This window comes from Adiantum capillus-veneris, chromosome 11 (genome assembly GCF_014529385.1).
Source record: "Adiantum capillus-veneris isolate H3 chromosome 11, ASM1452938v2, whole genome shotgun sequence".
Taxonomy (NCBI): domain Eukaryota; kingdom Viridiplantae; phylum Streptophyta; class Polypodiopsida; order Polypodiales; family Pteridaceae; genus Adiantum; species Adiantum capillus-veneris.
Window position 1 is genome coordinate 88,844,066 of NC_140941.1, and position 26,019 is coordinate 88,870,084.

The 26,019-nt window shown below is 45.9% G+C and overlaps 1 protein-coding gene across 5 annotated transcripts in view; it reads right to left on the minus strand.

Moving 5' to 3' along the window:
- Positions 1-258: 258 nt before the first annotated feature.
- LOC147447612 (uncharacterized) overlaps positions 259-26,019 on the minus strand; it is a 39,557-nt gene continuing 13,796 nt past the window's right edge. For all 5 annotated transcript variants that reach the window (XM_086523331.1, XM_086523330.1, XM_086523332.1 and 2 more), the window contains 9 exons: positions 2,994-3,052; positions 2,794-2,904; positions 2,568-2,691; positions 2,351-2,463; positions 2,055-2,253; positions 1,743-1,871; positions 1,595-1,623; positions 1,097-1,257; positions 259-816 (listed from right to left, as the gene is read on the minus strand). In XM_086523331.1, coding sequence (XP_086379457.1) covers positions 570-816; positions 1,097-1,257; positions 1,595-1,623; positions 1,743-1,871; positions 2,055-2,253; positions 2,351-2,463; positions 2,568-2,691; positions 2,794-2,904; positions 2,994-3,052 — 1,172 coding nt within the window. In that variant the 3' untranslated portion in view covers positions 259-569. The remainder of the gene's footprint in view (positions 817-1,096; positions 1,258-1,594; positions 1,624-1,742; positions 1,872-2,054; positions 2,254-2,350; positions 2,464-2,567; positions 2,692-2,793; positions 2,905-2,993; positions 3,053-26,019) is intronic.

Sequence of the window (26,019 nt, forward strand, 5' to 3'; positions counted from 1 at the left end):
ATTTCATTAAGAACTATGCTAGCAATCCATGGAATCAAATACTCACATTCAACCACATTATCCATTATCTACAATTTGATAATTCTTTGTGCTATAAGCTCTCAAAAATCCTACTCCCATTCAAGTCTTTTTGTAGGCCTCCTAACCTCAAATTCCAAAACAACTTCACATGGTTGTACACATCAAAACACAGTTATAGGAATGGGATAGGGAATACCTAAAAGTCGTCAGGTTTGGATAGGGAATACACACAAGATCTGGTAGTAGTACACCCGCACTTTCTTTTAATTCAAAAGGTTCGGTTTTACATAGTTACATATACGATACCACACCCAGAGTTTACAACTTCATTTTGCTTACCAACTTGATGTTTTTGCCCTTAGAGGTTATAGAACTCCAATTTGCTTCGGCTTGGAATGGTAGTGTTTTCACACTACCATTTCTTGTTGCTAGCTTGCAAGTGTCTTTATGAGGAGCTTGATCTTTTTTACTTGGTGAGCCAATGGTCCTTTTTCTCAAATAAGGCACTACTAGACTTTGCAAGCATCCTTCATCCTTCAGTCCTTCAATTATCTAAGCGAAGGCGAAGGAGTTGAAGGTTCGATATGAAGTGACTTCTCAATAACTTCTTTCCCGCTTTCGGGAGCCATGGCGAGCTCACGCTCTGCAGCAGCAGCAACAGGGGCCATAGCGTGCGGCAGAGGCGGTGGACCAAACCATGAGAGAAACACCGGCAGCAGCACGAACCCATTCAAAAACCCCAGCACCCCCATTATCGTGAACATGGCAAAGTAATACACCCTGAACGCATGGTACCTGCGTGCAAACCCCAGAAAGCCTCTTGAAGGTTAGTCTTTCTCTTCTTCAATTTCTATATTTTGCCAGTCCAACGGTGGGGGAGCAGGCATTTTGGGTGCTGCGAGCTTTTTCAGAATCGAGATGTATGTTTGTGTAGTGCTTGTGCCTGTGCTTAAGCGATCGGGTGAAGCGAGCACTGTAATGCTTTTCTGTCAATGCAGGGAATTGGTATTGAGCCTGTGTGTGTGTGTGTGTGTGAGAGAGAGAGAGAGAGAGAGAGAGAGAGATCTTTTCTCACTTGAGGAAAATAAGGGGTAGAGTGGCAGCCACTTGCGTGCCGAATCCATGAAGCAAAGGCTCCAAGGTCCACTCCAATGCTTTTCCGACTCTGTAGTTCCGCGTACCGTCGACCACCAAAAAGGACCTGGCTAAGTAGGTGAACTCAGATGCCATACCGACCTGTGTAATGCAATTCTCTAATGAGATACACCAATAAATTTTTTTACAGAAAAAAGTTAAATGCATATTTGAAAATGTTATAGTGGCTCAGGGGCGTGACTAGATTCTGATTAAAGGACTACATGGATAGCGATCCATGGGCATCTACATTTGATAGTGAGATTTGCACCACACCTAGCCCATAGCACTAGCATTGCAACCTAGAAAGCATATTCAATGACTTTTGGTTAAGTCCTAAACCCCACTACAGGGTGTGATCATTCAATTTTAGGGTAAAATGATGTAGTCTTTCTATAAAAATTGTATGGGAAATAACTCTTCAAGCTCATTTACGTACCACAATCCCAAGGTTGACAAGTGAGAGAGCTGTAATCATGCCACCATAGCACATCAAACAGGACTTCATGAGAACGTTATTTATTTTTGGAGGTCAAAGATTCAATTGCAAATACGATAAATTGTAAGCTCAAAGCTGTGATACTAACCATTTAGTTTGGCACCAATTATGTAAAGAAATCCATAGACCTCAATGTCGACCATAAGCAACACCGTGGCAATGATGAGAGACGTAGTTATGCTGAATTGGAATATAAGCACTGCCAAGAAGACTCCAACTACAAGGAAAAAACAAAGAAAAAAACAAAGGAAAAACCCGTCAAAACCACATTCCAGACATCCGAGCAAACAGAACTTGCTAGGAATTTTCATTCAATTTCAAAGCTTAAACTCTTAAAAACACCAAAAATAAATGCAATGTATATGCTTTGAATGAAAAGTTGGGAGTTAAGAATCAATACCTAAAGCAAGCCCGACCACCATATACAAGTCATGAGAGCTATGAAAGTACTGTTCGAAGAAGAGGAACGGATACCCATATGTATATACAGCTTTGGATCCGTTGAAATATTGTTTATTGAAGCTGTCTGCAAACTTTCTTGTTTCTGTGATCATATCTAAGTTGGGTTTTATTCCAGCTCCCAAGTTCTCGGCGAACAGCTGAGGGTAAAAATCAATATCCAATATGTAGCTAATAAGTTGCACCTTTTTATGAGATTCATGCAAGCAAACACAAGCAAATTTAAGTCATACATACAACGGTTTTGGAAGCTTTTAGACCCCAATAAGGAAGCTTTTCCTGGGCTAAGCAGCTTGCATGTTGTCCCGTGGAAATATTGTAGCAATTCAAATCTTGCAGTGAAAAAGATCCTGCAGAAATGCTTGATAGTAAAATGGCTGTAGCATACAATCTCGTATAAATCATGTTCATTTTGCAAAATCTTCCTTTACTAATTTTGAGAATCAGACCTTACCAAGTAAAGATGTCGACCATGCCTCTGTCAAGTTGTAAAAGGAGTTTGGTGCTAAAGGGTAGGGCAAGTTGAGAGATTGATTCATAGCCAAATACACATTTCCAAGCCAACAGAACTCCCAAACCTACAGATTACATGCCTGAAATGAGTTACTTATATATAGAAATGAGGGAACTTCATGAGAACGAATCTACTTGGCATGATTATTGATAGGAATCAGTTATACTTTTGGTTGAACCGGATTCCAGTTTGAAAGGTTCTGCTGAGCCGCATTGTACAGGTTCACGAGCTCGTGCTGGGAGTTAGGATAGTCTATGTTATCTCTAGTCACAAGCCACTACAAACAAAAGTGAAGCAATCAGTTTGCAGTTTGATAGACAAATTGCCATCGCTGATTATTGCTTTGTTCTGAGAGACCATTCTTACAATGTCGTAGGTTGGAAATCTATCCTCGGTAGTAACTGCAAAGCCATGCTGGTAGGAGCCTGCAAATTGAAGAACTTATGATAAATTTGTGTGCTCAATTCTTTTCTACTTTTGCTATACACTGTGATTTCGGCCGTTTTGTGGTTTCAAGGTGTTGAAACGTTTCATGTTTCATTTCAGGGCACATAAAAAGCGAAATGGGTTTCCCAAATATATGTTTCGTCTCTCTCTCTCTCTGCTGAGCAAATGGCTCTGCTCGCTGGTCCCAAGGACTGTCTGGCGCAGGAGCAGGAGTGCTCGCAGCAGTAGGCGCAGAGCAGATCAGAGGGGTCGCGCAGCAGAACAGGGGCAGCACAGGGCTGCAGAGAGTCCTCTGGAGGGATCGCGCAGGGCTGAAGGAGACTCATGCAGGGCTGCTTCTCTCTTGCTCTCTCTCTCTCCTGCTCGCTGCAGCGCTCTCTCTCTCTCTCTCTCTCTCTCTCTCTCTCTCTCTCTCTCTCTCTCTCTCCAAAAGAGTTAGGGGTCCCCAAAGAGATTATCTGGGGGATCGTGGCCTTATACGGGTCAGTAACTGGTTATGTACGTACTCCAGAAGGGGATTCCGACATTGTTCATTCCACCGTTGGAGTAAAGCAGGGATGCCCACTGTCCCCTACTTTATTTGGTATGTATATAGATGAGGTATCATATTACATTGATAGAGAGGGTGACAGAGGTGCTCAACTTGCAGGGTCATGGATCCCTTTGTTGTTGTATGCAGATGATATTGTATTGATAGCAGAATCACCAGATGGAATGCAGAGGGAGTTAGATGCATTACATAAATTCGCGGTGCACAGCGGACTGTCGGTAAATTTGGGTAAAACCAAAGTTATGGTGTTAAACACCACACCGCAGTGGGTTGCGAGATCGGCACCTACATTTGCATACGGCCAGGATACAGTAGAGTACATAGATGCATACACATACCTTGGTGTGGTATTTACAGGACCGAAGTTTACTCTTAAGAAAGCAGCGGATGCTAGATTGTCCAGAGCCTCTGCGGCCTTGGGAGGGTTGGAGAGGGTGTGTTCACAAGTGCAGTTTCAGGAACAACGAACAAAAATTTGGCTCTTTGATACTGTGGTGGCTTCGGCTATGCTTTATGGGGTCCAGATTTGGGGACCATCTGTGGATCAGGATAATTGATGGAGAGACCTTTGGTATCTATGATTTCCCGAATGATTAGAGCCAAGGCCTCCGTACCACACGCGATTACCCGAGCGGAACTAGCTGCCCCTCCGATAGAAATTGAAGCTCTTACCACATCAGTGTCCTTTATACATGGTTTATGGGATACAAATAATTGCCGATATACTAGATTGGCCCTCGAATCCTCTCAACAATTAGCAATGAAAGGAGATACATCATGCTGGTATGCACAATTGTCCTCGTGGTTTCAGAGACACGGGTTCACTGTGGAAAGATTACCCTCCTTCCAATACTCTCTTGAGGCTCCATCACTGGCAATCACATGAACGGAGATTAATAAAATCATCCGCCAGGATCTTATACAGTTGGACACTAAGAGGACATGGGTAGACACTACACAAGAATTGGGCACGAAGATGGCCGACTACAAAGAAAACTTCCTACAGCTATCTAAAGATGGTTTTGTGATTCGCCCGAGCTACATGGATACCCACCTGTTTCATGGTTTGAGATGTGCTATTGGTCAGATTCGTACATCCTCACACTAGGTGGAAATTGACTTTGGAATATTTAGGGGAATCCCACCCGAGAGCAGAATTTGCAAGTTATGCGGAATGGAGCCGAAGACAGAATTACACTACATATGTCATTGCACCGTATACTATGAGATACGTGGGCGTTTCCATTGCCTATTTAAAGAAGGCTTTGGACCTCTAGATAGAGTCATGCAATACCAAGATCAAAAGTGCTTAGGCCTGTACCTACTGGAACTACATCGGCACAGGGATAATCTAATGAGAAGACAAAGAGCACTACAGCCTCAGAGGCAGATCACAGATTTCTTCGGATCGAGAGAAGCAGGAATGGAAGGAGAAGCAAGAGGCCAGCAGCGAGCACAAAGGAGTACCCACATTCATACCAAAGGCACCCTCATTGACAGGGCGTTTGAGCTTAGGAAATCGAGACGACCACGATCGAGATGCAGAAGCACACTTCACCGGAGGAGACTACAACAAAGGATTAGAAGCATTCTAGCCAGACACCCAGAATGCTCCTAAGAAGTTTATCTAATACTTTGTATTTAGTTTTTCGCATTTATTTTCACACTTTCACACTTTTCAGACATTGTAACAGATTCACCACTTTTGTATCAGTTTGGTCTCATAGGTCACTCTGGCCTTTTTGAAGACGTTAATATAACATTTCATTTCATTTCATTTCTCCTGCCCGCTGCCCCTGCTCTCTCTCTCTCTCTCTCTCTCTCTCTCTCTCTCTCTCTCTCTCTCTCTCTCTCTCTCTCTCTCTCTCTCTCTCTCTCTCTCTCTCTCTCTCTCTTTTTCATTTTTTGCAACTCTATCGCGCTCTCTCTCTTTTTAATTTTTTGCAAGCCTTTTCAATTTTTTGCTACTCTATCGCTCTCTCTCTCTCTCAACTCTATCGTGCTGCCCCCTGCAGCCTTGCCCCGCCCCACACGCTGCCCCCCCCCTACCACGCCCTCTGCTCGCGCTCAACTCTGTCATACTCTCTCTCTCTCAACTCTATCGTGCTGCCCTCTGCTGCCCGCGCCCCTCGCGCCGCCCCACCTGCCTAGCCTCGCCCACGCGAAAGGAAAAGGCAAGGAGATAACGCCCACGTCCACATCCACTATCATTAATCAGACACTAGAGGAGCAAAGAAGACGGGTGCGCGCTTTACATGTGAGAATTTGCGGTCTTAAAGACAAAGGCAACGTGGACGAAGAGGTAAAAGAACTCATGGCCTTGATGGGGGTTCATGAGCCGACACACACAAGAGCCTGGAGAGTGGGCAACATAAAGAAAAATGGAAGCAGTGGGGAAACCTCAAAAGAAAGAGCACTCATCCTCCGTTTTCCCTCCATGGAAGCGAAGAAGTCCTTCTTGAAGAAAAGACCAACCCTTAAAGAGACGGGCATCTTTCTCGAGGATGATCTCTCACCCTCTCGCAGATCGCTCATATGCAGGAAGTAATGCCGGAGATTAGAGCGGCAAGGGGAAAAGGCAAGATTGCCTTTTACCGAGATGGAAGAGTGGTAATACTAGAGCGACGCTCCACATGACGGTGCGAGACTTATGGGACCACACTCAAAGTGGCTGCCTGGAACTGTAATGGATCTATGCGTCTTGATGTGGGTACTTTTGAGGATAGCTTTACTGGAAGAGACATCATCTTTTACTCTGAGACACACCAGGCCCCTGGGCAATCCATGCCTCACATCAGTGGATACAGGTGGGAGACATGCTCAGAGCACAGAGGACGGGGCTTGGGGGGAGTGGCAGTGTTATTTAGAGAGGATCTGCAGCCATTGATACATATAGCCCGTAGGGATGAGCAAGCTAGGTACATGTGGATGAGATTGAAAGCAGAGACGGGCAGATATCTCTACATTGCTATTTGCTACTCTCCCCCGAGTACTTCAGTCTATGCATCACCCAGAGAACAGTCCCCTTTTTCTATTTTGGATGATGACATATGGGAGCTCTCTAGAGATGGTGACATTATCATTCTAGGGAACTTCAATGCTAGGACTGCCCATCACCAGACAGTGTTTTATGATACTTCAGAGGAGATGCTGAGAGAGCTAGATGTTGTAGAGACAGGCCTGTCCAGACTATCACACGATGTGGAATATACTGAGTATGGGCGACACCTGATAGACATGGGCACGGCACACGGATTGGCCATCTTGAATGGCCTACAGAGATTTCTTGTTGCGGGAGGTTTTACATGCTTCCCACACAGACATGGAGCCAGCACAGTGAACTATGTCATGGCACAGTCGAATCTCATCTCTAGTATCCAGGATCTCACAGTTGGGCCCAGACCGGTTCGGGTGGCAGTGGATCATGCTCTTGTGTCGATGACCATCTCCTTCCAGTTCAGTGTAGCACACAGGCCACGGGTAGCAGCCCCTATTTACTACACCTTCACACGGGAGACGGATTCTATATACATAGACAGGATCTATAGACACCTATGCATTGAGGACCGGGGGCGACATCTGAAGGAGCTAACTACTATACTGACACAGACATTACATGATGCAGGAGCAGAGGCATACCCACACAACCAGCCTGAGCAGAGACGCCGCTAGAGAGCATGCCTCAGAATAGCTGGTACGATGAGGAGTGCCGCCAGACTAGAGCTAGACTTCAGAGGGAGGTGCTTTTGGGGGACGTCACTCACAAACAGTCACAGATTGACTTCCGACGCTTGGTGTGGCGGAAGAAGAGGGCTTTTTTGGCTCGACTCGAGCAGGATCTATACCAGCTATTCTTGAGTCAGGACTCGCGTGAGGTGTGGCGGCTCTTTCATGAGCCCCCCCCCCCCCCCCCCCCCCTGTTGTTACCTCCACAGAGACCTGGGGTGAGTACGCATCATCTTTGTACACAGTACCTCGATAGCCGTCCCTTCCCAACCCCCCCGATCCATGTCCACACACATGTGCTTTTTTCACCGCTGAGATGGTGAAGAGAGAATTGGGAGAGCATATGATCATGATGGCTTAGTTGCTGAGCATTTCATGCATGCCAAAGACCTACTAGCAGAGCTTCTAGCAGTTATGTTTAACCGTGCCATGTGTGAGGGCCTACCGAACACTTGGAGCCTATCTACGATTGTACCTATCTTCAAGTCAGGAGACCCCATGGAGCCTAGGAATTATCACACTATCATGATTGGACACACACTGGCACGGTTGTATGCATCCATTCTTGAGCAACAGCTGAGTAGATAGGCAGAGAGGGAAGGAATGCGTGCAGTTGGGCAGGCAGGGTTCAGGAGAGGCTTCTCTACTCTTGACCATATCTTGACACTCAAGGCCATCATCGAGGAGGGCAGATCTCATGGGAGACGGATCTATTGTAGCTTTGTGGACTTCCGCAAAGCTTTTGACACAGTACCCAGAGCTAGATTGATGCGCAGATTACAGGAAATGGGAGTACCCACAGAGCTGATTTGGGGGATCATGGCATTGTACAGATCAATAGTAGGGCATGTACGCACCATCTCTCACTCTTACACAGTCAGAGATCACCAAGCTCATCCGCCAAGACTTGACCCAGCTAGACACCAGGAGGACATGGATATAGCCAGCACAAGAATTGGGCAGGAAGATGGCTTTCTACAGAGACCATCTTCTCCAGCTTACGGAGGATGGTTTTGTGACAAGACCAAGGTACATAGACACCCACTCGTCTCATGGGATACGATGTGCTATTGGCCAATTACGCACATCTTCTCACCGCCTGCGGATTGAGACTGGGAGATACAACGGAGTACCAGTAGAGGCTAGGACATGCCCCTTGTGTGACATGGAGCCTGAGACAGAGTTGCACTACAAATGCCGCTGCCTTGTCTACTACGAGATACGAGGCCGCTTCCATTGCTTGTTCAAAGAGGGTTTTGGACCACTCTCAAGAGTCATGGGATACGACGATCCGAGATACCTGGGTTTGTTCTTGCTCGAGCTGCGCAGACATAGAGATAGCTTGATGAGTGGCGAGGCTAGCTGAAATCGGCCCGTAGGGCGGTAGGCGTTGGCTTTCACCCGAAATTCTTTACTTTATACACACACACAGAGCACTTTGCAAAGAGAACCTGCGACGGGAGTTAACACTTGAATACACACACGGCTCGGAAGCTAGAATGCTCCGAGCAGACGCCGACAACCTGTAGGCCCCAAAATTGGCGCCCCTTTCGGTATTTCTTTATTCTTTAGGAGGGTAAATTACAAGGTAAGGTCCTGGGAATCCTTCACGTGTATCCACCTAGATACCATTTGATTTGGCCAAATTTCGGCAACATAACAGCCCCAAAACTTGCGCGAAACCAATTCCCCTGCTGGAACTCGCTTGCACTGTCGTATACCCTCTGATTCCTGTCCAAAAACAGTAAATTCAGCACGCTGTATTTACTGGTTTTTGCCCTGTTTTCAGCCCCAAACAGTCCCCTAACTGTCCTTTGCCAGTGGGGCACGATTCCCAATGATCCTGGCGTCCGTACGGCTGAAAAACAGTGAATTTACAGCGCATACACAGCGCTGATTTTGCACGTGTACGGTGAGGTTATGACCCTCACCAGTGCCTGCTTTGGAGCAGCAGTTAGCTACCCCTATTCCTGCTCAAGGAGGCTCTTGCCTCAGCACAAAAGCATGAACCCACACAACTGTACATCAGTCAAATGAGTAGCCCTCTTGTGGGGCATCACATAACTGCACATAGGGGAGAGAGAGAGCAGTGTGTAGTGTGCAGGGCATCACTGCTAGCACCACACTGTACATGAGAGGGAAAGGAAGCACTCCATAGCTCTTAACCTGTGACAGGTTGCAAATGAAGCCTCTCCCTTCTCTAAATTCAGCGCCAATTCTTCTGCAAGAGGAAAGTGCATGAAAAGTTGACACTTGGCGCATTTACAAGCATTTGCCCGTTTCGGGCTTGCCGCTTAAAAATATCCTGACCGGTTGCCCAGTTGACTTCGCGGCAGAGTTGTAAAATGTTCCCCTAGTCATACCGGAGGTAATGACGCGAACACATTTCATGGCCCAAAATAGCAGTTCCCTAAATTTTAGGAGATGCTTCCGTTGGGCTCCCACTGGTCTTCTGACCATCTATAGTCATTGGGACCGCATCCAAAATTGCAATGTAACCCAACTGTCGGATACTTTTTGTTGGTAGTCCCACCTTGACTTTACGCCTTAATTGAGTTCACTTCCTAGTATCCACCAACTTGCTAAGTGCGACGGGGGGACCTATATGATCTTGCTCTGAGCCTAGACATCCTCTTACCATACGAATTCCAGTGCCGACCACTTGCCGTCTCCGGGTGAATCTACCGTTCACATTGGCCATACAATGTCCGACCGTTTGCTACTTCAAAAAGAGGGTCTTAAACAAATAAAATAAACCCCATTGGAAAGAAACCAACAACCAAGGTTAGCAGTTGCCACATCTCTGTGACATGGTTAATAACTGCCACGTCCTCGTGACATACCCCCCTCTTGAAATCGCAAACGTCCTCGATTGCATTCCATAAATACACGCCATTGATGATCTTGTGCTACTAACACTCTTTTATCATCGCATGTATCCGCAAGAAAGGTCGTAACATACATAGATACAAATGACTTAATGAGGCCTTCATACTTTTGCCATTTCTATCTATGGCACTGAACTCATATGTACATTTGATGTACTAGCTCTATCATTACCCCTCCTTTGCACACGTTGGGTTGGGGCATAAGTAGGCTGTAACCCAAAGGCTTCAAGGTAAAGCTACAATACATTTGGTGACTCTGACAGTTCATGCTCTTCCATCCACTTTGCATCCATAGGCGGATAGTTCTTGAACTTCACCAAATAGCGTCTTGCAACTTGTCCTTTAACTTTTCTGTCCTTATGTGCCAAAACTTGCTCAGGTACCAGGATCTCATCAAGTTCCTCAACTTCTGGCTGATCCTCAACTGGCATATCTTCTGGCACATCACCCACGAAGGGTCTTAGAAGACTCACGTGAAATGCATTATGAATCTTCCATGCATCAGGCAATTTCAGCCTGTAAGCCACATCGTTGATCTTGTCAAGCACTTGAAAAGGCCCATAGTAACGCATGCTGAGCTTAGGAAACAGCCGTTCCTTGCCCTTCATCTTCTTTAACCTTGCCTTTTCGAACCTTAAAAGAACCCAATCACCAGGTGATAGTAGCAATTCACGACGGTGACGATCAACAGCCTTTTTCTGTTTTGCCTGAGTCTTCTCTAAGGCAACTTTAATCTTCTTATACATCTCATCCATCTCTCAACATATCGATCTGCCTCAAAGATCTTGTCCTTTGTGTGCAAAATGGGAGGAACCTTTTTGCCGCCTTCAACAATTTCAAAAGGTGCTTTGCCAGTAGACGAATGCACCGTATTATTGTACGCATACTCAAGCATAGGCAAATACTGTTCCCACTTGGCCTTATTATCTGACACATAGCATTTCAGCAGATCTAAGACAGTAGAATTGGCCTCTTCTGACTGTCCATCAGTTTGTGGATGAAACGAAGACGAGAACTTGAGCGTAGTACCCATGTTCTCAAACAATCCTCTCCAGAATAAACTGGTCATGCGAGGATCACGATCACTGATAATCGATTGTGGCATACCATGGTACTTAAACACATTGTACATGAACAAGCGTGCCATCTGATCAGATTTTATCTTCTTCCTGACAGGGATAAAATGGGCCTGCTTGCTGAACCTGCAGATAATGGTCCATATATCATCATTCCCTGTTGGCGTTCTTGGAAGATCAAAGATAAAGTCCATAGCAATGCTTTCCCATGGCTTATCCGGAATCGGCAGTGGTTGTCACAACCCTGGTGGCTTTTGCCTGTCAAACTTGACCTTTTGGCAAACTATGCATGCTCGCACAAAGGCATCCACATCTCTCCTCAAGGTAGGCCAATAGAAGAACGTCTCTACCGCTTTAACTGTTGCATCAATGCCACGATGCCCTGCATACGGTGGGACATGACTCTCTTCCATGACCTTATGTCGCAATGGCCTAGTGACACAAAGTCTGCCATGCATCATCATAAAACCATCTCTGAGGAGGTAGTGCTCATGATGTTGCCCCTCTTGTAACTGTTCAAAGATCCTTGCAAAATCTTCATCAACAGTATACTGTTCCTTCATGTCATCTAGCTCATGATGATAAGGAATTGACACAACTGAAATTTGTGGCTTTCTTGATAACGCATCAACCACAACATTCTTCTTGCCTTCCACATGCATAATCTGGAAGTGGAACATGGAAAGAATGTTTGCCCATCGCATATGCTTTTCGGATAACTTTGACTGTGTCAAGAAGTATCGCAAGGTCTGATGATCTGTTTGGACAACAAAATCAGCACCTAAGAGGTAGTGCTTCCAGCTAGAAAGCGCATGAATCACGGCCAAGAGCTCTTTCTCATAGACTTGCATAGTCCTCTCTGGCCCTTGCAAAATTCGGCTTTCATAGGCTACTACCCGTCCATCTTGCATTAGCACTGCTCCGATGCTACTGCCACACGCGTCACACTGGACCACAAATGACTTCCTGAGATCTGGCAGAACAATAACTGGATCTGAAGTCAACTTTTCCTTTAAGAGATTAAAAGCTGAAATCTCTTTTTGGGTCCATCTGAAAGTGACCTCTTTCTTTTGCAATGCGTGAAGAGGCGATGCTATCTCTGCAAAATTTCTGATAAACCTTCTATAGTAGGAACACAATCCCAAGAAGCTTCTGACATCGTGCACAGTCTTCAAGTCTGGCCATGTCTTGATAGCTTCGACCTTTGCGGGATCCATTCTAACACCATCCTTTGAGACTATGTGGCCCAGAAAGTGGATCTCTTCGAGGAAGAATTCACTTTTCTTAGGATTGACAAGTAACCAGTGACTGCGCAGCTCTTCAAACACAATGGTCAAGTGACGCCTATGCTCCTCTTCATTCTTCGAATACACAATCATGTCATCGAAGAATGTTCCAACAAACTGTTGATGCGAGCGGAAAATCCGATCCATCATTCTGTTGAACGTGGCAGGAGCATTTGTTAGCCCAAACAGCATCACTAGAAACTCATAAAGACCAAATGTCGTTCTAAACGCAGTCTTGTGCACATCCTCTGGGCTTATACGAATCTGATGGTACCCACTCTTCAGGTCTATCCTGCTGAAAACGATCGAGAATATCATCAATGCGAGGAATAGGAAACCTATTCTTGATGGTATTCTTATTCAACGCACGGTAATCAATACACATGCGCCATGAGCCATCCTTCTTCTGCACTAGGATCACTAGGGAGCAAAAGGGTGAAGAACTAGGCTGAATCAGCCCCTTCTCTAATAACTCCTCAACCTGGCCCATAATCTCTTTCTGCTGCGCCGCACTAACCCTGTAGGGAGGTCTATTTGGTGGGCTACACCCTGGCACCAAATCTATCCGATGGTCCTCAGGTCTCTCTGGCGGCAATTGCGACGGTAATGAATCAGAAAAACAGTCACTAAACTTTTGCAAAAATGCTGACCTTTCTTTATCTAACACAGATAAATTTGACTGATCATTATCTGAGACATCACGTGCAAAAATCAGGTACACAGAAAGATGATTCTTTATTACAGAAGTGATAGCAGAAGCAGATACAATAGGGACTGACTCTCCTTTAAGCTTTACATCCAAGATGTGAGTTTTGCCCCTATGCTGTACAGTGATCTTTTTGTTGTAGGCATCCAAGACTCCATGCACTCGGAACATCCACGGGATCCCCAACAAGCCGTCACAACCTTCCAGCGGCATGATGTAAAACTCTTCAGTGTCCACATACGACTGAATATGCAGACGCAGTTTTCCAATGATGGGAGTAACACACTCTGAGTGGCCAGGACATGCCAACCCTGCCTCTGCTGTGTACCCCATCTCTTCAGCTTTGATGCCGAGCTTCATAGCTAACTCTGGTGAGATAAAGTTAGCTTTGGCACCTGGATCAAAGAAGATGAGTGCCGTCTGATCTCTAACTTTACCCCATGCCTTGCATAACTCACTGGCATCTGTGTTGGGCCTGTCACCCACCATGTCTGGCACTAAACCTGCCGTGGGTTTTGGCTTCTTGCCTTTCTGGTCTTCTTTATCCTCTGAGTCAGCTGCCCTTTTCCTTTGTGGACAATTTATAGAAATATGACCAGGTTGCTCGCATATAAAGCATTTGTTCTCAGCCATTAGGACCTTCTTTTCCTCGAGCGACTTGCGCACAAAAGGCTTCCTTTTCTGTTTCTTTGCCTGCGCTCCAGAAGTCCCAGCTGAATCCTTGTCTTTGGTGGCCTGTTCTGACCCTTGTGACGCATCAGGAGCCATTTTCACAAAGGGCTTCTTCGCTGAATTTTTCTTTTGCTGCCCTCCTTTATCACTGCTCGGAAATCCACTGTCCTCTCCTTTCAACAGGGCAAGACCAGTGTTCGCAACTTCCATAAGCTGAGTAAGGGTAGCCACTCTGTTCTTTGTACAGTAATCGCGAAGCCCTTTAGGCAGCCCACAACAATACTTCTCTATCTGCTCTGTCAATGGCACAAATCTGTAGGAGGTCACTGAGAGTAATGCTTTACAAAACCTCCTATTGTACTCCAACAAGCTCTTGCACGAAGCTGCCGTAAGTTGGTGCCAATCTGTCAGGACATCGGCTTCAAATTCATTTGATAGCCAAGCAGATGCAAACATTTGCTTGAAGTAAACCCAAGTGGCGGGTGCCTGTCCTTGCATTAACAATGTTGTCCACCATGTAAGCGCATTGTCTTTTAAGAAAGTGGCAGCTTTCCTGACCTTCGAGGCCTCTGTAAAATTCCCTCCCGCATAAGCTGTGTCAAACTGCTGGAGGAAAGTGAGTGCCTTTGTCTTATCCTCGAAACCACTGAAGGTACTGAACTTTACCGTTGCACCACCTTCTTTGTAAGCCTTCGGCTTCTCTAGTGCCCCCAAGTTGTCATACAGGATGGTCTGCAACATGGGCACTGTACTAGGCATGATCGGCACGTGTTGGCCATTCACATTTTGCATCAGAGGTGCGATATCTGGCTGCTGTCCAGAAAAACCAGCCATGCCAAAATGAGCCTGTGGCACCCCAAACTGGCCCTGGTTGCCGTGGAAACCTTGTTGCATGCCGATAGTACCATACATGGGGTTTGGCATGATGCCTTGCATACCCCCGAACACTGTTCCTGGCATGTACGGCTGACTTCCAGGCGCATAACCAGCCATACTTTGGAACACTGATCCACCCCCGAAATACCCAAGATGTACCGTGGGTGGTGGAAAAACTGAGTGCATAGCCTGGTATCCAGCTCCCTGTCCATTCAAGACAGCATGCTGGCTCTGGAAGGTGGCGGGCTGAACTGGCATAACCTGTGGAATAGGCGTTCTAGCCACCTGTTCAAGCATGGGAGGAACCTGCTTTGGAGCCCCCGACTCCGCAACATGCGAGTGTTCCCTTTCCTCCTGCGCCTCATGAAGTACCTGGGCTTGAGCTTCAACAAGCTCTGTACGCGGCGTAGGTTGCCTATTTTGATGTTGCACTGGTGGCGCTTGCAAGAATTCCATAAACCTCGGATTCTGCACCAGCTGCGAAAAGACATTCACCGCGGCAACTAACTAAGTCTTAAACGCATCATCCTCAAGTTGCCCTGTACTACTGGAGGGACATTCACGTTGACAGGAGGTACAGACTGACGTGGCCGTGAGCTCTCGCCAATCTCAAAAACCATAGGAATCTCCTGCCTGTCCTTTGGAGAGGAACCCTCTTCCATAATTCCCTTCCCCTTGTCGGCCATAGTGTAATCCCCGCGTTCTTGCACTGTGTGTCTTTACCCTGAACAATCCAGGCTCACTCTTTGAAGAAAAAGTGATTGATGTCCCGGCAACGGAACCATGAAACCGGCCCGTAGGACGGTAGGCGTTGGCTTTCACCCGAAATTCTTTACTTTATACACACACACACAGAGCACTTTGCAAAGAGAACCTGCGACGGGAGTTCACACTTGAATACACACATGGCTCGGAAGCTAGAATGCTCCGAGCAGACGCCGACAACCTGTAGGCCCCAAAATTGGCGCCCCTTTCGGTATTTCTTTATTCTTTAGGAGGGTAAATTACAAGGTAAGGTCCTAGGAATCCTTCACGTGTATCCACCTAGATACCATTTGATTTGGCCAAATTTCGGCAACATAACAGCCCCAAAACTTGCGCGAAACCAATTCCCCTGCTGGAACTCGCTTGCACTGTCGTATACCCTCTGATTCCTGTCCAAAAACAGTAAATTCAGCACGCTGTATTTACTGGTTTTTGCCCTGTTTTCAGCCCCAAACAGTCCCCTAACTGTCCTTTGCCAGTGGGGCACGATTCCCAATGATCCTGGCGTCCGTACGGCTGAAAAACAGTGAATTTACAGCGCATACACGCTCTGATTTTGCACCTGTACGGTGAGGTTATGACCCTCACTAGTGCCTGCTTTGGAGCAGCAGTTAGCTACCCCTGTTCCTGCTCAAGGAGGCTCTTGCCTCAGCACAAAAGCATGAACCCACACAACTGTACATCAGTCAAATGAGTAGCCCTCTTGTGGGGCATCACATAACTGCACGTAGGGGAGAGAGAGAGCAGTGTGTAGTGTGCAGGGCATCACTCCTAGCACCACACTGTACATGAGAGGGAAAGGAAGCACTCCATAGCTCTTAACCTGTGACAGGTTGCAAATGAAGCCTCTCCCTTCTCTAAATTCAGCGCCAATTCTTCTGCAAGAGGAAAGTGCATGAAAAGTTGACACTTGGCGCATTTACAAGCATTTGCCCGTTTCGGGCTTGCCGCTTAAAAATATCCTGACCGGTTGCCCAGTTGACTTCGCGGCAGAGTTGTAAAATGTTCCCCTAGTCATACCGGAGGTAATGACGCGAACACATTTCATGGCCCAAAATAGCAGTTCCCTAATTTTAGGAGATGCTTCCGTTGGGCTCCCACTGGTCTTCTGACCATCTATCCTCATTGGGACCGCATCCAAAATTGCAATGTAACCCAACTGTCGGATACTTTTTGTTGGTAGTCCCACCTTGACTTTACGCCTTAATTGAGTTCACTTCCTAGTATCCACCAACTTGCTAAGTGCGACGGGGGACCTATATGATCTTGCTCTGAGCCTAGACATCCTCTTACCATACGAATTCCAGTGCCGACCACTTGCCGTCTGCGGGTGAATCTACCGTTCACATTGGCCATACAATGTCCGACCGTTTGCTACTTCAAAAAGAGGATCTTAAACAAATAAAATAAACCCCATTGGAAAGAAACCAACAACCAAGGTTAGCAGTTGCCACATCTCTGTGACATGGTTAATAACTGCCACGTCCTCGTGACACTAGCCAGTCTCAAAGACGGATCACAGACTTCTTCAGAGCAGACACGGGACAGCCGCAAGAGCCACTCCCACAGCAAAGCTCCCCCTTGTCTCACACTAGAGGCACACTGATCGACCGAGTGACTGAACTGGGGAAACCCAGGCGCCCACGACTGCGGAGGACTACGCAGCATCGACGAAGGCTACGTCAGAAGATTCGGAGCACTCTGGTCAGGCATGCACGACGCCCGGTCAGACTACTACCATGGAGGAGATTGATGAGATCCGCCAATGGTCGATGCTAGATCTCGTGTGATTCAGCTATCCCAGCAAGCCGCCCACCACTCTAGGATCCCATAGTATATATCTTTGTTTTGTACTGTTGTTATTTTGTTACTCTGACTTTGTATCAGATCCACCACCTTGTAACTTTCTGGTCTCATAGGTCACTTTGGCCTTATGAAGACGTTAATATAACATTTCATTTCTCTCTCTCTCTCTCTCTCTCTCTCTCTCTCTCTCTCTCTCTCTCTCTCTCTCTCTCTCTCTCTCTCTCACAACACATATAAAAAAATATGTGTATTTTTACATACATCGTAACGGGAGGGCACCATGTGCCAATTGATAAGAACAAACTAGAACAGACTTTTAGCGCTTCAAACAATTTGGGGGGGGGGGGGGAGAGAGAGAGAGAGAGAGAGAGAGAAGAAGAAGAAGAAGAAGAGTTTTAACGTCATAGGAAACTATCCCAAGAGACCTTAAAGATCTGGTCGACGAGGAGTTGTACTCAAGACCTGTTATTAGAGAGAGAGAGAGAGAGAGAGAGAGAGAGTTCTTATCAATCGGCACGTGGTGCCCTCCTGTTACTATGTATGTTAAAATACACACATGTTTATATATATATATATATATATATATATATATATATATATATATATATATATATATATATATATATATATATATATAGAGAGAGAGAGAGAGAGAGAGAGAGAGAGAGAGAGAAATGAAATGTTATATTAAACGTCTTCAAAAGGCTAAAATGACCTATGAGACCAAACTGATACAATCCTTGTGGATTTAAACCAATGTCTTGGTACAAAAATAAAATGAAGTAAAGTGAAAGACTAAACTAAAAGACTAAAATTGTCAGTCTGAAATCATCATCGTCGTCATCCATGCTCGAGGATGCCCGGCATCGAGCGTTGTCCGAGAAAGTATTGCATCGGTTGTTGAAGAGCTTCGTCAATGTCCGCCTTTGTAAATAGTCGTACTGGGCATCTCACATGTCGTGCTAGAATAGTCCTGATTCTCTTATAGAGCCTCCGTCGATGTCGTGGTCGTCCTCGTAGACGTGGGCGTCCTCGTAGACGTGGGCGTCTAGCTCTCCCGAGCTCAGTGGCTCTGTCTACTAATATACCTCTGGTAGAAGTTGGCTCTGCAATCTGTTGTGAAGCATGCTCATCTGGCTACTAATATAGCTCTGTCTACTAATATACCTCTGGTAGAAGTTGGCTCTGAAGTCTGCTGTGATGCATGCTCATCTGGTTGCTGAGTCCCTACTCTAAAGAAGTCAGTGATCTCCCTCTGTGAAAGTCTCCCATTGCGTGGTCTCCTCAAGAGACTCTCCCTATGTCTGCGCAGCACTAGCAAAAACAACCCTAGGCATCTCTGACCCTCCTATCTCATGACTCTAGCCAACAGTCCAAAACCCTCTCTGAATAGACAATCAAAGCGGCCTCGTATCTCATAGTATACCGGACAATGACAAATGTGATGTAACTCTCGTCTCTGGCTCTATATCTTGAAACTGGCATATCCTGGCTTCCGCTGGTACTCTCCTAAATCTGCCAGTCTGAATCTCTAGCTGATGCGATGATGTGCGCACTGACCAATAGCCATCGTATCCATAGGATAAATCACTGTCCATATAGGCCGGTCTAATCACATATCCATGCTCTGTTAGTTGGAGGAGATGCTCCCTATAGAAAGCCATCTTCGTACCTGTCACAAATTGCTGACGTGTCAAGTCACTGGAGAACGGAGCCACCGGCCGAGGGGCCTAAACCCTAGGTGAAGAAGCTGAAGCAAAAGATTTCCGCAATTCACGTTGACGTGCTGACATGGCAGATTGTACGGATTTCCGGATTTTGCGTTGACATGCTAACGTGGCAACCTGTACGGATTTTCGCGATTTGCACTGCTTTGGAGAAGACAAGACTGAGAGAGTCTCCTTCCTCTGATTCTTTTCAATCTTCGCCTGCATATTAGAAATGAGAGATGAAGAATGACCAACTTGCTCACGATCCAATTTTGTTTTTCTTTCTGCGGGGCTGCCAAGCGTACTTGCTCGAGCTTACGCTCTATGGCTGCCATTCTTTCTTTGTCCGCCAAGCGTGCTTGCTCGCACTGAGACTCTATGGCTACCATTCTTTCTTTGTGTTCACGATCAAATTCTGCCTTTCTTTCTTCGCGCCAAGCTTCTTGTTGTAACATCATGTCCATCATCGTCTTGACCAAAGCCTCCATAGGATTTGGTGCAATCCTTGGTGTAGATGGGGAAGGGGGAGGGTCGGAAAACTTCTTGGTGGGGAAAATTCTTCTTCGCCACTTCCATGCTCATCACCTCCATGCGAAGTATCCATTCCGCTTCGGGTGATGACCATACACTGAAGTCTTGGGTCTTTAAGTTCACGAGGAACTTGGGTTCTTGAGGTACTTGAGGTTCTTTCTTTAGCTTGCAATCTGTGTTAGAGAAGGATCTTCTCTTACCCGAGCTCTTCTCTTTCCCGCGGGCGCACCCCTTGGCGGCCTTGCGTTCACACCAAGGTTGCTTTTTCCCACCTCACGGCGATTGGCCGGCCGCTAAGTGCACGGTCCGCTCTCAATGAGTGAAAAGAAAAACACGGGGAGGCTGGACAAGCCCTTCTTTCTTTGGTTTCCTGTCACTCTTGAAAAACATGATTAGGAATTGACACGCCCAAGTGGACTTGGGTTACATTCGATTGCAACAAGCAAAAAAAAAATTATTGTGGTTCTTTCCTTGAGTGATACAGAACACTGCCAAAGCTTTGATACCAATGTAAGGTGCAGCGGATGTGAATGTTGAACTTTGCTCAAGATGAGTGCTCCAAACTATGCTCAAGGTTTCTTTTACTTATAGAAGGGAGAGCCTTCCGTTCCTTTAGTGAGAGAGTGCAAATGATCACAAACAAAGTGGCAAACACTATGAATGAAGGTGCTGAGACTGAGAGATAGAGAGAGAAGAATACGACACCAAAATATTGTCAAACCCTGCTCCGAAGACCCACTCTCTATGGCGAGAGTGGTCTACTATTGATTGCACAAATCTCTACAATGCAATTGACTTGCCGACGATGTCGACGATGACTAGACGGGCTGAAATCTGAAAACGCTAATGGCTGAAATCTGCAAATCTTGTATCTGCTGAATTCTGACTCTATGTCGATGACGACAGCGATAGCGACCATGCGACGACGATGCGCTGAAAACGCAGATGCTGAAATCTACGTTTTCCGGGTTGAATCTGCAAACGCTGGTTGATCTGATCGTGCATCGAGGATCTGCTGCGGGAAGGTGAGATTTGCAAGGTTTGGGGGACTGCGGTGCAGAGTCTACATGCTGAAAACTGAAAACGCTGATGCAGAAAATGGGTGTGTCGTTGGGAATCTGCAAAACACTAGGCTGAAATGCTGGTCCAAAAACGCTAGGGCTGATCTGATGTCTTGCTCTAAAAACGCTAAGGGATCTTGTCTGTTGTCACCACGGTGATCTGCAACTGCAAAACGTTGGGGCTAATCTGCACTTGAAGAAAACGTTGGCTCTTGGTGGCTGAAAACGCGGTCCTCTTGCCGGGGAGTCTAGCTGAGAAGGTGCTCTGTTGGACACTTGGTCCTTGTTGCCTCTTCTATCAGAATACACTAGCGCTAGGTTTCTTTATATATCTGCTTGGCTAAATTGCCCTGCCCAGTTTCCCAACAAAGTCACTTATTAATAATAAGTGAAAAATGGCTAAAATAGGGGAAATAGGTCTATGCATTGTAAAAATGCTCCTAATGGAGCTCATGGTAATCTGATTATCATGATGTGTCTGGACATGCACGCTCTGCGAACAGACTCACAAAAGTGCTAGAACACTTCCTAAGCTAGCTGAACTGAATTGAACCCTTGTCATGAAGTAGCTTGTCCACATACACATAGAGCTAGATGTGCACGTGACATCAACTACAAGAGGGGGGGGGTAGCTAGCTGAGCTCGAATAATCTCATGTGGCATTGAGGCCTTAGCCCGAATCATCCGAGAGATCATAGAGACTAGAGGCCTCTCCATACATCTCCATCTATCAGTACTATCATATTTGCCGTGGTGCTCCACTGAGGGCCCCCAAATCCGAACCCCATAGAGCATAGCTGAAGCCATTAGAGTGTCAAAAAGCCACAGCTTTGTTCGAGGTTCTTGAAACTGAACCTGCGAACACATCTTCTCCAATCCTCCCAAGGTTGCATAAGCTCTTGTCAATCTAGTCTCTGTTGCTCTCAATGAAAATGCCGGTCCACTGAAGGCTACCCCAAGATAGGTGTATGCATCTGTATACTCCACCGTCTCCTAGTCATATGTAAACGTGGGTGCTGACCTCCTGATTCATTGTGGTGTGGCGTTAAAGTTTAAACACCATAACCTTGGTTTTCCCCAGTTTACCAGACAATCCACTATCGTGGGCAAATATGGACAAAGCATCTAAATGACACTACATCCCCTCCGGGGAGTCGGAAATCAACACAATATCATTAGCATATAGCAATAGTGGGATCCATGTCCCTACCAACTGTGCTCCTCTATCACCATCCCTCTCAATGTAGTCAGCAACCTCATCCACATACATGCCAAATAATGTAGGAGATAGCGGGCAAACCTGTTTCACCCCAATAGTGGAGTGAACCAAATCAGAAATCCCCTCTGGAGTGCGTACATGCCCCACTACTGACTTGTATAAAGCCATGATCCCCCATATAAACTCTTTGGGTACCCCCATCTCCTGCAGTCTGCGCATCAATCTAGCTTTGCGGAAGTTCACAAAGCAACAATAGAGCCGTCTCCCACGTGATCTCCCCTCCTCAATAATGGTTATGAGAGTCAGAATATGATCAAGAGTAGAGGAACCTCTCTTGAAATCCGCTTGTCCATCTACTCAACTGCCGCTCAAGGATGGATGGGTACAAACGTGCTAATGTGTTTCCAATCATGATAGTGCGGTAGTTCCCAGGCTCCATAGGGTCCCCTGACTTGAAGATAGGTACGATCGTGGACAAACTCCACGTATCAAGTAGGCCCTCGCACATGGCACGGATGAACATCACTGCTAGAAGCTCTGCAAGCAAACCTCTAACATGTATAAAATGCTCTGCTACCAGGCCATCGTGATCATATGCTCTCCTAGTCTTCATCCTGTCAATGTCTTTCTTTACCATTTCGGCGGTAAAGAAAGCACACGTGTGTGGGCATGGCTCTGGCGGATATGGAAGAGGTGGCTGCCTAGAGACTGTGTAGAGAGATGATGCATATTGACCCCATACCTTCGTAGAAGTGATGACCGGTGGGGTGAGTGCTCATGGAAGAGTCACCATGCCTCGCCTGAATCTTTGCTAAAAAACAATTGATATAAATCTTGCTCTAGTCGAGCTAGAAACGCCATCTTCTTCCGTTGTACCAAACGCCGAGAAGCAATCTGTGATTTTCTGTGATTAATGACTCCTAGAAGTACCTCCCTTTGAATTGGGCGGGTCTCTGTGCACTACTCATCATACCAGCTATTTTGGGGTGTGCTCCCAGAACGTTGTCGCTGTCCAGGCTCAGTGTGTGGGTATGCTTCTGTTGTTGCATCCTGTAGTGTCTCTAATCTCTGAAGTAAAAGTGTATTGGGTGTGCGAAGGTGTCTGTGCTAGTCGAGCTGTGCTGAACTGGAATGAGACGGTAAACGTGAGGAGAGCATGATCTACTGCTACCCCAATAAGCCTGGGCCCGACTGTAAAGTCCCGAATAAAGGGTATAAAACTGGGCTGAGCCAAAACATAATCCACTATGTTGGCCCCATGTGTATGAGGAAAACAAGTGAACCCACTCGATGGAGGGAAATCTTTGGAGGCCATTCAAGATGGCCAATCCATGTGCAGTCCCCAAATCTGTGAGATATCCCCCATATCCAGTGTGCTCTTCGTCCTGCGAACACCTTGCCAATCCCATATCACTGACATCTAATTCTCCCAACATTTCCTCTGAGGTATCGTAGAAAGCTGTCTGAGACTAGCCCGTCCTAGCATTGAAGTCTCCCAAAAGAATGACATCTCCATCCCTAGAGAACTCCCATATGTCCTCATCCAATATCATGTAGGGTGACCCCCCGTTGGGCGACGCATAATGAGATGTATTGGGGGCAAAATAGCATATTGCAATGTAGAGTGGCCTCCTTGTCTCCGCTCTCACTCTGACCCACATATATCTGGCCTGCTTATCCCTCCGAACAATACGAATGAGGTGTTGCAGCTCCTCCCTGAATAGGACTGCCACACCTCTTGACCCCCGTCCTCTATGCGTTTATCTCACTTCCTGCCTACAAGTAGCCTCCCAATGGTATCCCGTCACTGAGAGAGAGAGAGAGAGAGAGAGAGAGAGAGAGAGAGAATCCATGCGAGAGCCACAAAGTGGCGGAGTTCCACTCACAGAGTAACTGGCCCCAAAATCGTGCTGCCCCTTTTGGTATTTCTTTATATTGCTTCAGCAAGGTACAAAGCTAGGTGCTCTCCTTTGCTTCCTATAATTGGAATGCTAGAGAGTTCCCACACTACATATTCAAAGGCCGTTGGCCTCCCCAAAAGCACTGGGATGAAAAGCTACACACCCAAAAGCTTCACGACCAAAATCTAGTGCTCAGAGGGCTGTTCCTTAAAATGCAAGTGTGTGTACAGTGCCATGTCAGTCCTGCCGCAGATCGCAAGCCCTAGCGTACAAGACTGTCATATCAGCCTTTTATGCAAATTTGATTTTTCTTCTTTAGGGTTTAGGCCCCTCGGCCATAAACTACAAAGCTGGTAAGATTCTTGGATTTTAGCCATGTATTCTAGTTTGGCCAGGGTTAGGATTTCAAACTCCTAACCCCCCTTTGTCTTCAATGCTTGCCACGTCACTAATTTGTGACATACCCCTCTCTTGAAAGAAGAGTAATAGTCTGCAATAGACTTGCAAAACTTAATCAAATTGTTTAGTTAAAAAATCTGAGGGTTATTCAGTCATTTCATTCCGTATGGAAGCTCTTGACATTTGAGCGTAGCAAAGTTAGCCATCACACCCAAATCGAGTTGATTTTCAAAGGAGTGTCTTGATTTCACCCAATTCGGAAATATTGATGCACCAGATTCATATGCTTCATAATGCAACACAGATGATTATAGATGCAATCACAAGACATAGAGACATTAACTCTCCCACGAATACTCCCCCCTAGAACTGAAGTCCGGGCCATGAGATATTCAAAGGCCATAATTACAACCAAACGCTCCCCAAACAGCAACCTTCGTTGCTCAGAGGTTTCTATTTACAACTAGACGCTCCCGAGACAGCAACTTGCATTGGTTAGTGGCCATATACAACTAGATACTCCCTAGACCACAATCTACGTCATCCAAAAGTTTTCCCAAACAACATTGAAAGTTGAAACCAACATCAAACCACAATCAAGCAAACTCAATCGGCACCAGACAAGTTCAAAAAAGATAAATTCTATTTCAAACAAATTACAGACAGTATTCTCAAACAGAGTTCAGAAGTATCTAAATACATAGCGACACCAAGACAAGTTCAAAAAAGGTAAATTCCATTTCAAATAAATTACAGACAATAATCTCAAACAGAGTTCAAAGTATCCAAGTACATAGCAAAACTTAAAATCATTCTTGGTTTGTCTCCATTAGTTGAACTCAAAGGACGACTGGCTTTTCTACACCAAAGTGATGGTTCGGTTCCAAATTTGAATGGTAGCATCATTCTTGTCGTGCCAAGGCATGCCCAGGAGAGTGTCGCAATGCCCTAACTTCATGATGTGAAAGTTTGCCTTGCCATGGTCATTGGTATCCTTGGATGGTAACCGAAAGAGCACCGATAAGTGGGATAATTTGATGAGTTTGCCTTGTGGCTAACTCGGCCTTAAGTTCTCTAGCAAACTGATCATATCCAAAGTAGATCTCCTTGAGGAACTCTAGATGGATAAAATTCTCAGTGGCTACCGGGTTAAAGAAGAGAAGTGCCTTAAAGCCATTGATCTGTACAATTCTTTGGAACCATCGAGTACAGAGATGCCATGAATATCTAGAACAAGTCCTTCTGCAATTTCACCTTTCTTAGCACAAGGTTGCTCGAGAGTGTTATCTCCTTTATTAGGACATACATAGGATGTGGGTCTCGTCTAGAAACATTCAAAGCATTGGCCTTTTTGTAGAGTTTCTTGTCGGTCAAGTGTCAAATGAGGTCTTGCGGGTTGAGTTGTATTTGTGCGTTGTTGTCGATGTTTTGAGTGTTCGTTGGTTGATCTTCCGTGACAAATTTCTATCTTTCTTTCATAGCGAATCGCAACATGGTCCATAAGCTCGTGAATATTAGAAACTTGCTTGGACAAACAATATTCCTGTAGGGTGTAGAGGTAATGGCGATCCAAATGTATAGCGTTCACAATGTTGTCACAAAGTGATGATTCGGCATGACCTAAAGGACAAACTCCGGACAAAAAGAGATCAAAGTCCGCTAAAAGATGTAGAAGAAGTTGTGACAACTTGGAGAATCATTCCAAGAGCTAAAAATGAAAGGACATCAATTTTTATAAGTTGTACCAACTTATGGCGACGCAGTGGACATGGAG